Source organism: Geotrypetes seraphini, chromosome 7, assembly GCF_902459505.1.
Source record: "Geotrypetes seraphini chromosome 7, aGeoSer1.1, whole genome shotgun sequence".
Classification (NCBI taxonomy): Eukaryota; Metazoa; Chordata; class Amphibia; order Gymnophiona; family Dermophiidae; genus Geotrypetes; species Geotrypetes seraphini.
Window position 1 is genome coordinate 101116416 of NC_047090.1, and position 13321 is coordinate 101129736.

Genomic DNA, 13321 nt, shown 5'->3' on the forward strand with positions numbered 1-13321 from the left:
CAAATTCGGTTTCCGAGGCGCTGATTTTGCGAATGTTTTGCTCATCTTGCAAAACACTCGCAAACTGGTGCACTCATAAACCGAGGTTTGACTGTATGGTCAAAAGAATACAGTGTTCTGAGATGAGCATCCTGTGCTTCCATGGTCAAAGAATCATAAGTGTAAAAGTGTATTTGAATTTTCAGATGGCTTGTGATAAAGTCCTTCATGAAAGACTCTTCAACAATTTTTTTAAAATACATATATAAAGCCATGGGATGGCAGGGAATGTTTTCTTTTGTAAAACAATGATCAATAAAGAAATTGAGCATTAAAAAAAATCAACAAAATAATATTTTGCTTCCATTGTTATGACCTTCATATCTGTAAACACATCTATAGAAATTAAATATGGACTACTGATTATTCTTGGCGTTAGACAATCATAGCAGCCTAATTCCCCTGCAAGGGCCCTCACCTTACAAAAAAAAAAAAGTCAGCTCAAGAGTGCACTCAAAGAATAATCACTTAGAAACAATGAAACATTACAGTAGAGCAGGGTTGCTCAGTTCCGGTCCTCGAGATCTATAGGCAGGCCAGGTTTTTAGGATATCCCAATGAACATGCATGAGAGAGATTTGCATACCAAGAAGGCAGTGCAGGCAAACCTCTCTCATGCATATTCATTGTGGATATGGTCAAAAGGAGAACTATTTCTTATTTTTATGTCTGCTACACTCAGAGAATTTTCAGAGCAGCTAGTTAGGTACAGCAGAAGCATCCTAAACATGTCAGCTGACTTCTACTGAATGTACAGCGCTGTGTACGTCTAGAAGAGCTATAGAAATGATAAATAGCAGTAGTCATCTTACTCTGTGGTGCCTCTCTTCAGTTTTCAAGGGCAGCTCTATTTATGTACCTCCAGGATATTACATTAAAAAGGATCATTTACGGGACTTTAATTTATTTGTACTGTGGCTTAATCAATCAATAATCTCTGATGTTCAGGGCATTTGCTGCCAATTAATGCCCCATCTGGAGTAGCTGAAGGCAAAAGGTGAACCTAAGGGTTTTAACCCTGATAAGGCAATAATTATGATCACCAGCTAAAACTGGTTCCATAAGGCTGGGTTTCATAGTAACATTTGTGTAATATTTGTCAATGGGAAGCTTTTAGCATGAATAATCTGGAGCAAAATCAGTGAAAGAAGGCATTTAGTAAAGCACTAATGTCATGCTTCAGCAAATCAAATTGACTTAACATGCATTTTTTTCAGATTCTTCTGTTTGACTTCATCTTAGCATTAATCCTCCCTTATAAATGCTATTACATCCTTCGGAAAATCATATTATTTGACGGGTTGGATTTATCATGAAAGTCAAAATATCTTTCTTAGAAAAAAAGAAAAAAAAAACCACCCATGTAAATCAACTGAAACTGCTTGAAAATGATATTCTATTTATGACATTGGCTTTATTTCTCATATCACAGCTTTTTGTTTCTTCCTGATTAAAGGAAAAAAGCCCCCAATTGTACATGAAGAAGTTATAAACAATTTCCTTTTTGGAGGAATTCATCTGAGGTCAGCAGAACATGGAGGATTGACTACAATGTAAGATAAGCACTCACAGTAACTCAAGGTTAACCCCAAAGTGTTTCTAAATAGATTTATTATGCTTCTAATGGTCACTGCTGGGTTCTCACTGAGGTCATGCTGTCTCTTAGCATACTCAGCCCAAAACCACAAATTACAGAACAAATTGCTGTGAATGATTCTTTATATTGCTCTGCTCGATAAATAGAAACATTTCTCAGTTTCATATCTGGTAGTCTTCCATATCTAAGTGTAAGAGAGGTGTTATCGAGTAGACAGAGCACAAAACTGTGTCCAATGTAATTCAGCTACCCGTAGTTCCCAAACCTGATCCTGGAGGCACCGCAGCCAGTCAGGTTTTCAGGATATCCACAATGAGTACCGTATTTTCACTCATATACCGCGCACCTGTGTAAAACACGCACACGGGTATAGCACGTGGGAAACTGTAATTTATGTAAATAAATTTTTATATACCGCGCACACCCGTATACAGCGCATGCCACCCCGACTCTCCCGTCGTCGCCCGACTCTCCTTTCGCCCGCCCCGACTCTCCTCTGGCCAGCCCGACTCTCCTTTCGCCCGCCCCGACTCTCCTCTGGCCAGCCCGACTCTCCTTTCGCCCGCCCCGACTCTCCTCTCCCCCTTGAAGTCCTGTCCCCTGATGTCAGAGAAAAGGTACACTAATGAAAAATATTGCACAATAGGTACACTAATGAAAAATAGTGCACACTAGTGTGCAATAGTGCATTTGAGCACTATTTTGCCCAGGAACAAAACAAAACAAAACAAAAAACCTATGAATAAAATGAAACCTGTAAAGTTTTGGACCTGAATCTTTGATATTTTGTAAAAGGTTTGCTGAACAAGGTGTCTGTTATAAATTACATATAGCTCCAGAAGATCAAAAAAAATATATGTTGCCAGGAAAACTGAAAAAGTATGTGTGCTTAAGTCCATTCTACCAAGGATACTCAGCATAAGTTTTTACTCAAAATTTCCATACACTCTTGAAGTTAGGAATAAAAAAAGGTAGGTGGCAACAGGGATGGATTTAGGTCAGGGAAAAGAAGTTAGTAGTGCAGTACTAAACATAAATCAGGCTCATAAATCTAGGCAAACGAATAGCAGACTTAAATTTATGAGAATAACTTTTAAGCCCCTCAGTTATATGATTGATCATTGGAATATTTCCATATCACAAGCTCTTGACTCCAAAGTTCCCCTGAAATATTGCATTATGCATTCTAGTAAACACACACCATGGTACACTGTGAAGACCATGAAAGTGGCAAAAAAGTAAATTCCCAAAACACAGATTATTATGGAAGACAGCAATTAATACCTACAAATACCATGTAGTGGAAACAAAAAAGAATAGTTTGCCACAGGAATAGAAAATGGCAACCTTGATGCTAAGAAACTCTTTCATATAATGCGTACACTAACAGCACCCCCTGTGCCAGGCCTATCAAACATAATCTCCTAACCAAACGCTCAAGAATTAGCAGATTTCTTAGATAAAGAAAATTCAAGAAGATATAAAGCAGATGGCTAGCACCTTCAAAATCGACCTACCATAAAAACCCACTTTCGAAGACCATTGTCCTGCAGACCAAATTTGGACTAACCTCTCCCCTTTAACTAAAACAGAAGTTACTACGCATCTCACTAAACTATCTACATACAGCAGTACCCTTGACTAGAGAATGACACGGTGACAAAATTCATCACCGTTCCCGTCCCCGCGGATAACCGTGGGAAATAATCCCATGTCATTTTCTGGTGTCTATTTCAACCTCAGTCCTTCTACACCAGCATTCTTCAAAGCAAAGCTTGTGGGTCAGTGGTTGTGGCCATTCATACTCTGATTCTTCCCTCTCTCCTTAAAGAATGACATGAAGATGGTTTCCCGCGGTTATCCACGGGGATGGGAACGGTGATGAATTTTGTCACCGTGTCATTCTCTACCCTTGACACATTCCCCAATAAACTATTAGCAGTTGCACCAGAAGCCATTAATCAATGGCTAACCAGATTTCTCAACACCAATTCTCAACACCTTGCTCCATGATGGCAACTTACCACACCAAATGGACCGCATAGCCTTAACTCCTATTCCCAAAACCCAGAATATAGACATATCCATTCCTTCCAACTATAGACCAATTGCAGGAATCCCTATATTGACTAAATCAACTTTTACAAAACCGCACAAGAGGTTTTTAGTGCCAGCTGATATGCTGAATTATCTGCGCTGCTTTAACGCTCATAGGAACTCTGTGATTATCGGAACAGCGCAGAGCATTCAGCGCGCCAGCTGGTGCTAAAAACCTCTTATGCGGTTATGGAAAAGGGAGAGGGAGAGGTAAATTACTTAAAACTGTAGTTTGCAAACAACTGAACAAATATATTGAACACTCTTGCCTACATCCAACACAATACGGCTCAGGGCCCAAATCAGCACCAAATTACTACTTCTCACATTAACATCAAGCAATATCTATGCAAAGGAAAACGAGCAATCCTACTAGAATTCGACATCTCAGCAGCCTTTGATTTAATGGATCGTAGCCTTCTATTGTCAAAACTTTCTGAAATTAGAATAGGGGGATCAGTACTTGATTAGTTTAACTGCTTTCTAACCAATCGAGAATACATCTTGTGGAAAGACAACCCCTCTGAAAGCTGGAAATCTTTTTGTGGTGTACCTCAGGGTTCCCCTTTATCCCCAGTCTTATTCAACATATTCATGAGTTCTCTTGGAGAAATCAAATTCATAAATGGAGAACAACTAACCTAAGTAGATGAAATTTTCCTACTAATACAAGTCAATCTGTCTGCCCCCAACTCAGAAAAAAAATCACAGAAGGAATAAGCTAAATTTCTATCTGGGTAAACAATAACAAACTCAAGCTAAACACTGCCAGGACTAATTTACGTTGGTTCAACATTTCCCAATAATTGGTTCCGATATCTTATCATCCTATGGTCTGGAACCACTTTTACTGTGCAAAATTCATTCAAAATCCTTGGTATTAACCTAGACTCTACTCTTTCATAGGCTCCACAAATCTCAAACCTCTGGAAAAAAAACACATCTTTATCATGAAACGACTGCATCTGATCAGACCCTTCTTCTATGAACGCCACTTTGCTTTATTAGTTCAAATGCTCAGTGTCTTCCAACTAGACTATTGCAACTCCTTATATACAAGTCTAAGCACCAAATATCCATACAGACTACCACTCATCTTAAATACAGCAATTAGACTGATATTCAGGCTTAAGAAATTAGACTCTGTGACAGAGTACTACCACAAGTTTCACTGGTTACCCATGACCTCTTGGATCTCCTTCAAAACATCATGCATTATATTTCACATTTGCAACAATTGCTCATCAGAGGAGTTAATCCAATTGTTCTCAAAGCTCTACTTCACATCAACCTGAATCACCAACAGATCGCAGATGATCCTCCCCTCACCCAAAGATACCAAGTACAAACGCATCTTCAATTAGTTGTTTAGCTATGTTGCCATCAAACATGGAACAACCTACTGTAAAACACTAGAAAGGAAACCTGCTGTCTAAAATCCAGAAGGAAATTAAAAACATTTCTATAAGATAAACATACAGGACAGATCCAGCAACAACTGCTTTAGACCCTCACAGCTAAGTATAGAGAACATTTTTCATTCCATTAACTTTGGCACTATCATATAATAGTTCGAATCATATCTACTCTGGTCTGTATGAAATTTGCTTTAGCCAGCACCTGTAGTGTTACCTGAGTTCTCTGTATAACTGAATGTTCATTGGCTTCTGATAATTTTTGTTCCCTATGATCTGCACAAGTTATTAACATTGTAAATCGCTTTGATCCTTTTTAGGCACAGAGCGATGCACAAATCTTAGGTTAAATTAGATAAACTCATAGCATAAGGTATGCATACTTGTTCTTGATTTGTTCTTGCCATTTTCAGGGCACAGACTGTAGAAATCTGCCTGGCACTGACATCGTTCTCCAACTACAGAAGTTGTCGACAAAGTCCCACTCAAGCCCATCCAAATTTATCCAGCCATGATTAAGGCTCAAACTGTAGAAGTCTGCCTGGTACTACTGGCTATCAGACTCATAATCAAAAAACATAGATGTCCAAAAAGCATCCTAAATCGGCACTTGGATGTCCTGATTGCCAGGACATCCATGTGCTGATAATCAAAACTGTTTCCTGTACATCTAGTGAGGTATTCCAACCTCTTTATGTTCAGAGCATGAGATGGCATGTTATGAGTGGGCTTTGGGCGGGTTTAAGAGCGGGTTAGACACGGATGTCTTGCAGCAATAATCAAACATTTTGCAAGACATCATGGATGGAACTTATACGTTTGGAACTAGACCTGTTTTAGAAGGGTCAAAGTGCCACAAAGGTGCTCAAACTGACCAGATGACCACTGCATGCATCAAGGTAAGACACCCCCACATTCCCCTAGTGCTCACTCAGTCCTTCATATCCTTCACTTGACCAGAAGAGGGAAGAATGTTCTTGGACACCGTCTAGCCCGCCTACTTGACAGGGCTTTAAACTAGGTAAGTCGGGGGAGGGTACATGCACAAACTACATTCCTGGCGAACAAAGCTGCCAATACTTTCTAGAGTCAAAGGTAGGTAGTCACCAAAATGAAGGGTCAGGGGCGAGTACACACACTTTTGAACCGGGGATATGTTCACGTCAGCATCATGGGTCACATTGTAATTCAGGGACTAGGGGGTGTACACATTATAGTTCTGGGACTGCAGTGAGCACAAAGAATGCTAAAGGAATTCAAGAAGCTCAAACGGGAATACCCCGACCGGGATGTAACAAAAATATAACATGGAAGGCTATGTACATCAACGCACACAGTTTGGGAAACAAAATCCTGGAATTGGAAACAGAAATAAGGAATGCCGACCTGGATGTGGTGGCGATATCCGAGACCTGGCTCACAGACTCCCACGGGTGGGACATGGTCATACCGGGTTACAATTTGCTTCGCCGGGACAGGGAGGGCAGAATGGGAGGAGGAGTAGCATTATATACTAAAGATGACATTAAGGTCACAAGAATCACAGATGTCCAATACACTGGGGAATCCCTTTGGGTTAATATGGCCAGAGGGAAGGACAAATGCCTGTACCTTGGCATAATCTACAGACCCCCAAAACAAAAGGGTGACCTGGATTTAGAAATTATAGGAGATATAGAAAATATCACATTGCGTGGGGACACAGTATTATTAGGTGACTTCAACATGCCTGATGTGGATTGGGTTACACTTACCTCTGCTTCCGGCAGCAACAGGAGGTTATTAAACTCTATGAAGGGAGCTGGGCTCAGGCAACTGGCGTTGGACCCAACAAGGGATCAAGCAATTCTGGACCTTGTACTTACCAATGGTGAAAGTGTCACAGAGGTCTCGGTGGGCGACACTTTGGCCTCCAGTGACCACAACATGGTATGGTTCAATCTTAAGAAAGGTTTCACTAAAACTACCACACTGACCAAGGTCCTCAATTTCAGGGACACAAATTTCCAAGACATGGGTTCCTTTGTCCACCAGGCGCTACATAGCCAGGCAGAGACCAATAGCGTGGAAGAGATGTGGTCAACTTTGAAAGCCACCATACAAGAAGCGACAAACCGCTATGTTAAATTAATAAGTAAACGACAGAGGAACAATAAGCTGCAGTGGTTCACTGCGGAGATCTCTGACCTCATCAAGGAGAAGAAAAAAGCATTCATATCTTACAAACAATCGGGAAAACAGGACTTTAGAGCAGACTACCTGACAAAGTCAAAGGCCGTCAAAACAGCTGTCAGAGTGGCTAAATTCCACATGGAGGAATCTCTAGCTAAGAACATCAAGAAGGGAGATAAGTCATTCTTCAGATATATCAGTGACAGAAGTAAAAACTCAGGAGGGATTGTACGTCTTAAGAAACCAGACGGAGGCTACGTGGAAAAAGACTCAGAAAAAGCACAGCTGCTTAATGACTACTTCTGCTCAATATTTACCAGAGAAGCACCGGGGCTTGGCCCTCAGCTACAGACAAGGGTTGCCTCAATTGACCCGTTTAGTAACTTCAAGTTTATGCCCAGCAGTGTCTACGGTGAGCTGACAAAACTCAAGGTTAACAAGGCGATGGGACCTGACAACCTGCACCCCAGGGTGCTTAGGGAGTTGAGTGAGGTCTTGGCGGAGCCACTGTCCGCACTCTTCAACCTCTCCCTCAGTACAGGCAGCGTCCCGATGGACTGGAAGACGGCTAACGTTATTCCACTCCACAAGAAAGGCTCCAAGATGGAGACGGCAAACTACAGACCGGTGAGTCTCACATCAATAGTGAGCAAACTAATGGAAACTCTTATCAAACATCAATTGGATACGATCCTAGATGAGGAGAATCTACGGGACCCCCGTCAACACGGATTTACTAAGGGGAGGTCATGCCAATCCAACCTAATCAGCTTCTTTGACTGGGTGACGGGGAAGCTGGATGTAGGGGAGTCCCTGGACATAGTGTACCTAGACTTCAGCAAAGCATTCGATAGCGTACCACACCGCAGGTTACTAAGCAAGATGAGTTCTATGGGATTGGGCGATACATTGATGAAATGGGTTGGGAACTGGCTTGGAGGTAGACTTCAGAGGGTGGTGGTGAACGTCACTCCCTCAGAAATGACGGAGGTGATCAGTGGGGTGCCGCAGGGCTCGGTCCTGGGCCCGATCCTATTCAACATCTTTATAAGTGACTTAGCAGATGGACTGCGTGGTAAAATGGCATTATTTGCCGATGACACCAAACTAGGCAATGTTGTGGGCATCAACCCAACGGACGAAGATTAAATGCCTGACAACATGATGCACAACCTGCTCCTCCTGGAGCGCTGGTCTAGGGACTGGCAACTCAGCTTCAATGCCAAGAAATGCAAAGTTATGCACCTGGGCGGCCATAACCCATGTAAGATATACACCCTTAATGGAGAGATCCTAACAAAAACGGTAGCTGAACGAGACTTAGGGGTGATCGTCAGTGAGGACATGAAAGCTGCCAATCAAGTGGAGCAAGCTTCATCCAAGGCAAGACAAATCATAGGTTGCATACGGAGGGGTTTCGTCAGCCGTAAGCCGTAAGTCATTATGCCATTGTATAGGTCAATGGTGAGGCCCCACATGGAATACTGTGTGCAATTCTGGAGGCCGCATTATCGTAAGGATGTGCTGAGACTGGAATCGGTCCAGAGAATGGCCACCCGGATGGTCTCGGGACTCAAGGATCTCCCGTACGAAGAAAGGCTGGATAAATTACAGCTATACTCACTCGAGGAGCGCAGAGAGAGGGGTGACATGATTGAGACATTCAAACATCTCACAGGCCGCATCGAGATGGAAGAAGATATCTTCTGCTTCAAGGGTCCAGCGGCAACAAGGGGGCATCCGTGGAAAATTAGGGGCAGAAAACTGCATGGGGACACGAGGAAATTCTTTTTCACTGAAAGGGTGGTTGATCGCTGGAATAGTCTCCCACTTCAGGTTATTGAGGCCAGCAGCGTGCCTGATTTTAAGGCCAAATGGGACAAACACGTGGGATCTATTCACAAAGAAAGGTAGGGGAGGGTCTTTAAGGTGGACAGACTGGATGGGCCGTGGCCCTTATCTGCCGTCTATTTCTATGTTTCTATGTTTCAGGTATGTTAGATAGATTGAGCCCACCAGGACAGATAGGGTAAATATTTGAGTACCTGATTGTAAAACCACTTTGATAATCTTGATAGGCGGTATATAAACACCTAATAAACTTGAAACTTGAAAAAAAGATCAGAATACAAATGTACTAACCTGTCTCATAAGAACATAAGAACTGCCATCTCCGGATCAGACCTTCGGTCCATCAAGTCCGGCAATCCGCACTCACGGAGGCCCAGCCAGGTGTACACCTGGCGTAATTTTAGTCTCCAGAACATTAGCACCTGATATAGGAAAGTCTAGTAGAGCTGGTATAGGAAAGTCTTAAGTAGCCTGGTGGATGGGCTAATGAACTATAGAGAGGAGTAGCAAGTTCCATAAGCCACTCTAACCAGTACATTTATGGTGGAAAAGTGAACCCACCAAAACCCCTCAAAACCCTACTCATCTGCCATATAGGTGCCACCTGTAGCCATAAGAGCTATTGAGGTTGTAGACAAGTGGCTATAGTGGGTTTGGGGGGAGCTCATCATAAGCTTTAAGGGATTTCTGGTGAGATGTTTATCTGGCACCCTTTATATGAAGTTCACAGAAGTGCCTTCTAAGGTGTCCCACTTCTCTGTTGCCATTACAGGACTGGCCCCTCCCAGTCCAAATGGTCTTGTTCTGGGTGTTTGCGACTTGGATGAAATTTTGGTCAACAATCTGGTATACAGATAGACGTCCTGGCGGTCTGGGTGTCCCAATGGCCTGGACGTCCAGATAGAGGATTTTAAAAAGAAATTATTTCTAGACGTATGGTGGTTTGCCTGTTGAAAATAGGCATTTCTTACTGCTGACTTTGAATGTCTAGTGACATAAGTCCAAACTGGACTTAGATTTATGTTTTGAAAAGACCCCTCTTTGCCTCCCAGTTTCTGGAGTTGCCATCTAAACACCACTGTTTGTTTTGTTCCATTTTTTTTTCCATACAGGGTTTCTTTATGTTTATCCCAAACTATTTTTGAATTCTATCACTGTTTTCACCTCCACCACCAGGAACCTACCACCCTTTCCTTGAAAAGTACTTCCTGACATTATTGCTGAGCCAACCCCCCTGCAACTTCAATTTGTGCCCTCTATCCTTCTGTCTCTGGAAAAGGTTTGTTTGTAGATTAATACCATTCAAATATTTGAATGTCTGTATCATATCACCACTTTCTCTCCTTTCCTCCAGGATATACATCTTCAGGTCCTCAGGACTCTCCTCATATATCTTGTGGTGCAAACCCAATACCATTTTTGTCACTTTTGTCTGAACTGCTTCAAGGATTTTTATCGCCTTATACAGCTTCTAAAACTGAACACAATATTTCAAGTGGGACCTCATCAATGACTTATACAGAGGCATCAATGCTTTTCTAGTTCTTTATGGATATCTTCCATTGTATAGTTTAGGCCTACTATTCAGCAGGCCTAAATTAAAATAGTGCTGGCATAATGACTGCATAGGATTACCAGACGTCCAAATTTACCCAGATATGTCCTCTTTTTAGAGGACTGTCTAGGTGTCCGGCAGGATTTTTTAAAAGCAACAGTTTGTTCAGGTTTTCTAGTTTGTGGCCGCGTCTGAAGGGCCTCGGAGCATGTGCAGTTGAAACATGATGACATCTTATGCATATGTGCATGCATGTGACTTTGCATTGCATCTGTGCATGCTCGTAGGTCCTACAGACGTGGCTCCAAGCTTAAGGAGAAGAGGGCTGGGGTGGGGCTGGGCTGGGGTAGAATAGGGCATGACCTGGGCAGAACGGGGCTGGGTTGGGGTATATCGGTAACCCTATGACTGCAGTATCTATAACTTCCACATAACTACCTTTGCAAATTGTGGCATAAAATATACCAAGCTAAGCACTAGCACATACTGTAACTTAGAATGGTCACTGTTTGGACTCAATATCAGGCCCTATATAATTTTCAAGGATGCAGCTAATTTAGCTAATTTAGAAGCTGGTGTAAAATGATCTGAAGTTTTCGACTTTATTATCAACTGATCTGTTTAGTTCTCTATTAAATGGACAGTGGACTTGATTCACACAAATTATTTTGGGCCTCTAGAGGACAAATAGAGCAGAGGAACATAATATGAGCTGTTGAAAAAGTTATGTTGGGGACAGAAAAAAATATACAGCTTCCAAAAGATAGAGTACTCTGGAAAATGTGCCACCACAGATGGGTCCACAAACATGATTTTGCACTAAAAGCATATACTTTTATTCATCTCTAGTAACTGTCTGACCTACATGGATTTCTCCAATCCAAGATATGAATTACTCCTGCTCTGGTTACTTGCACAGCCGCACGGACTCTGCTCATGTCAATGAGAATGATTGATGTAATTCTTGTACTTGAATCTTTTTTTCTTAATGCCAAATAATTTTAGGTTTCCCAGAAACTCAGAGTGCAGTGAATCAAACAAGTTGATTTAGATTGGCCAACTTTCAACAGCTGTGTGTGGGACATTCTGGAACATGTTGTGGGACATACAATGAAGCATTGGACAAGATACTTTTTTCTAAAGAGGATAAAGAAGAAAACTGATCTTTTTTTTTTTTTTTTTTACTAAAAAATTCGGCTGGGAATTTCCTTCCAAATGCAGGGCAAGAGGGAACTTGAGGTTGGTTATATGTGCTATTAAGGATAAGTTTGCTTATAATACAGTTTTTGTTTTAACTATCTTTCTGCCTCTTATACCAAGGTACGCTAGAGGATTTTAATGCGGGCTGGTGAGGTAATTCTATGAGCGTCTGAGCATTTACCATAGCGGCTCACGCAGCTTGATAAAAGCTGGCCTTTGTTAGCAATGGAAACAAGTGAATTAGAGTTTCATATATTTTCTACCAATACTTCCAAACACTTGTCAAATAAATTTACTTCTGTCATATATATTAACATATTGTCCCTCCCCGTTTCAGTTTTTATTCCTCCCACACATTCCTTCAAATACTCCTAACCACCTCCACCCTCCCGGCCTCTCTCCTAATTGTCAACGTCAATCTGCTCTACAGGCTTTTCCACAGTTGGTAATAGCACTGCCACTCCAGAGTCTTGTATGACCCTCTGGTTTTCAGATTAATCTTCTATTTTGCAATCTCCACCACTGCACCATGGTTTTTTACTCACCACTACACCATCTATTCTTACTTGCAGATCTAAAAAGAAATCATTTTTGTGCTAGTCGGGAAAGGTCCTCCAGCGTCATCCCCATTGTTGTTTTCAACGTGTGCCTTCTGACTAGGGGACTATCTTCCAGCATTATATGTCGATTCTTTATGTCTCATCATCATCAAGTTTTCTGGCAGAATACAGAAGTAGATTGCTAGGTCTTTCTTCTGCACAGTATAAATTTGATGTTGTCGCATAAAACACGATCATCTACCTCCAACACTACCCATTTGCTGCTTCCCAGATGGGTGGTATTATGTCCTCTTCACCTAATTGGCATCATTTGTAGTGGAAACAACATTTTTATTAAGGCCGCCCTTCTCATTAATGAGACTGGGAGATCTTTCCTTTTGACAAAAAGATTCTTAACCTGTTCCAGCTTCTGACACTTCCTAAAATGTAATGGAGCCCACATCCCCTGTATTGTTTTCAATGTCACATTCTTGCCAAGCTTGCCTGAGGTAGGTCCTAAAATTCTTGTCCATGTACAAAGCAGGATTGTTTTTAAATAAAATATCTCATCTCTTCTAGCCATCCAAATACCATCTAAATCATTGAATGGTCCAAAATGATAACCTCCTCCCTTTTGGCTTCTTGCAATTTTGCAAACAGCATTAAGACATTAGCGCATAGTCTAGCCTTGCATATACTCTATTGCCATTTGAGTAAAAAGTAGTCTATCTCCTGTGGGTAGAGAGTTTTCCAGTAATCTATCACATTTCCAGTTCAGTAATCATTGAATTAATTTTTCTCTGTTCTACATCCTTGAGTGGCTTCCTTAGGGTTTACAATATATCAATGTTTTTTT

General features: G+C 41.6%; 1 protein-coding gene across 5 annotated transcripts in view; it reads left to right on the forward strand.

Annotated features, from left to right (window-relative positions):
* RAD51B (RAD51 paralog B) overlaps nucleotides 1-13321 on the forward strand; it is a 1288364-nt gene that overhangs the window by 1013076 nt on the left and 261967 nt on the right. The window contains exon 11 of one of the 5 annotated variants that reach the window (XM_033953095.1): nucleotides 1496-1592. The exons of the other annotated variants lie outside the window; for them this stretch is intronic. Coding sequence (XP_033808986.1) covers nucleotides 1496-1592 — 97 coding nt within the window. The remainder of the gene's footprint in view (nucleotides 1-1495; nucleotides 1593-13321) is intronic. 5 annotated transcript variants of the gene reach the window in all.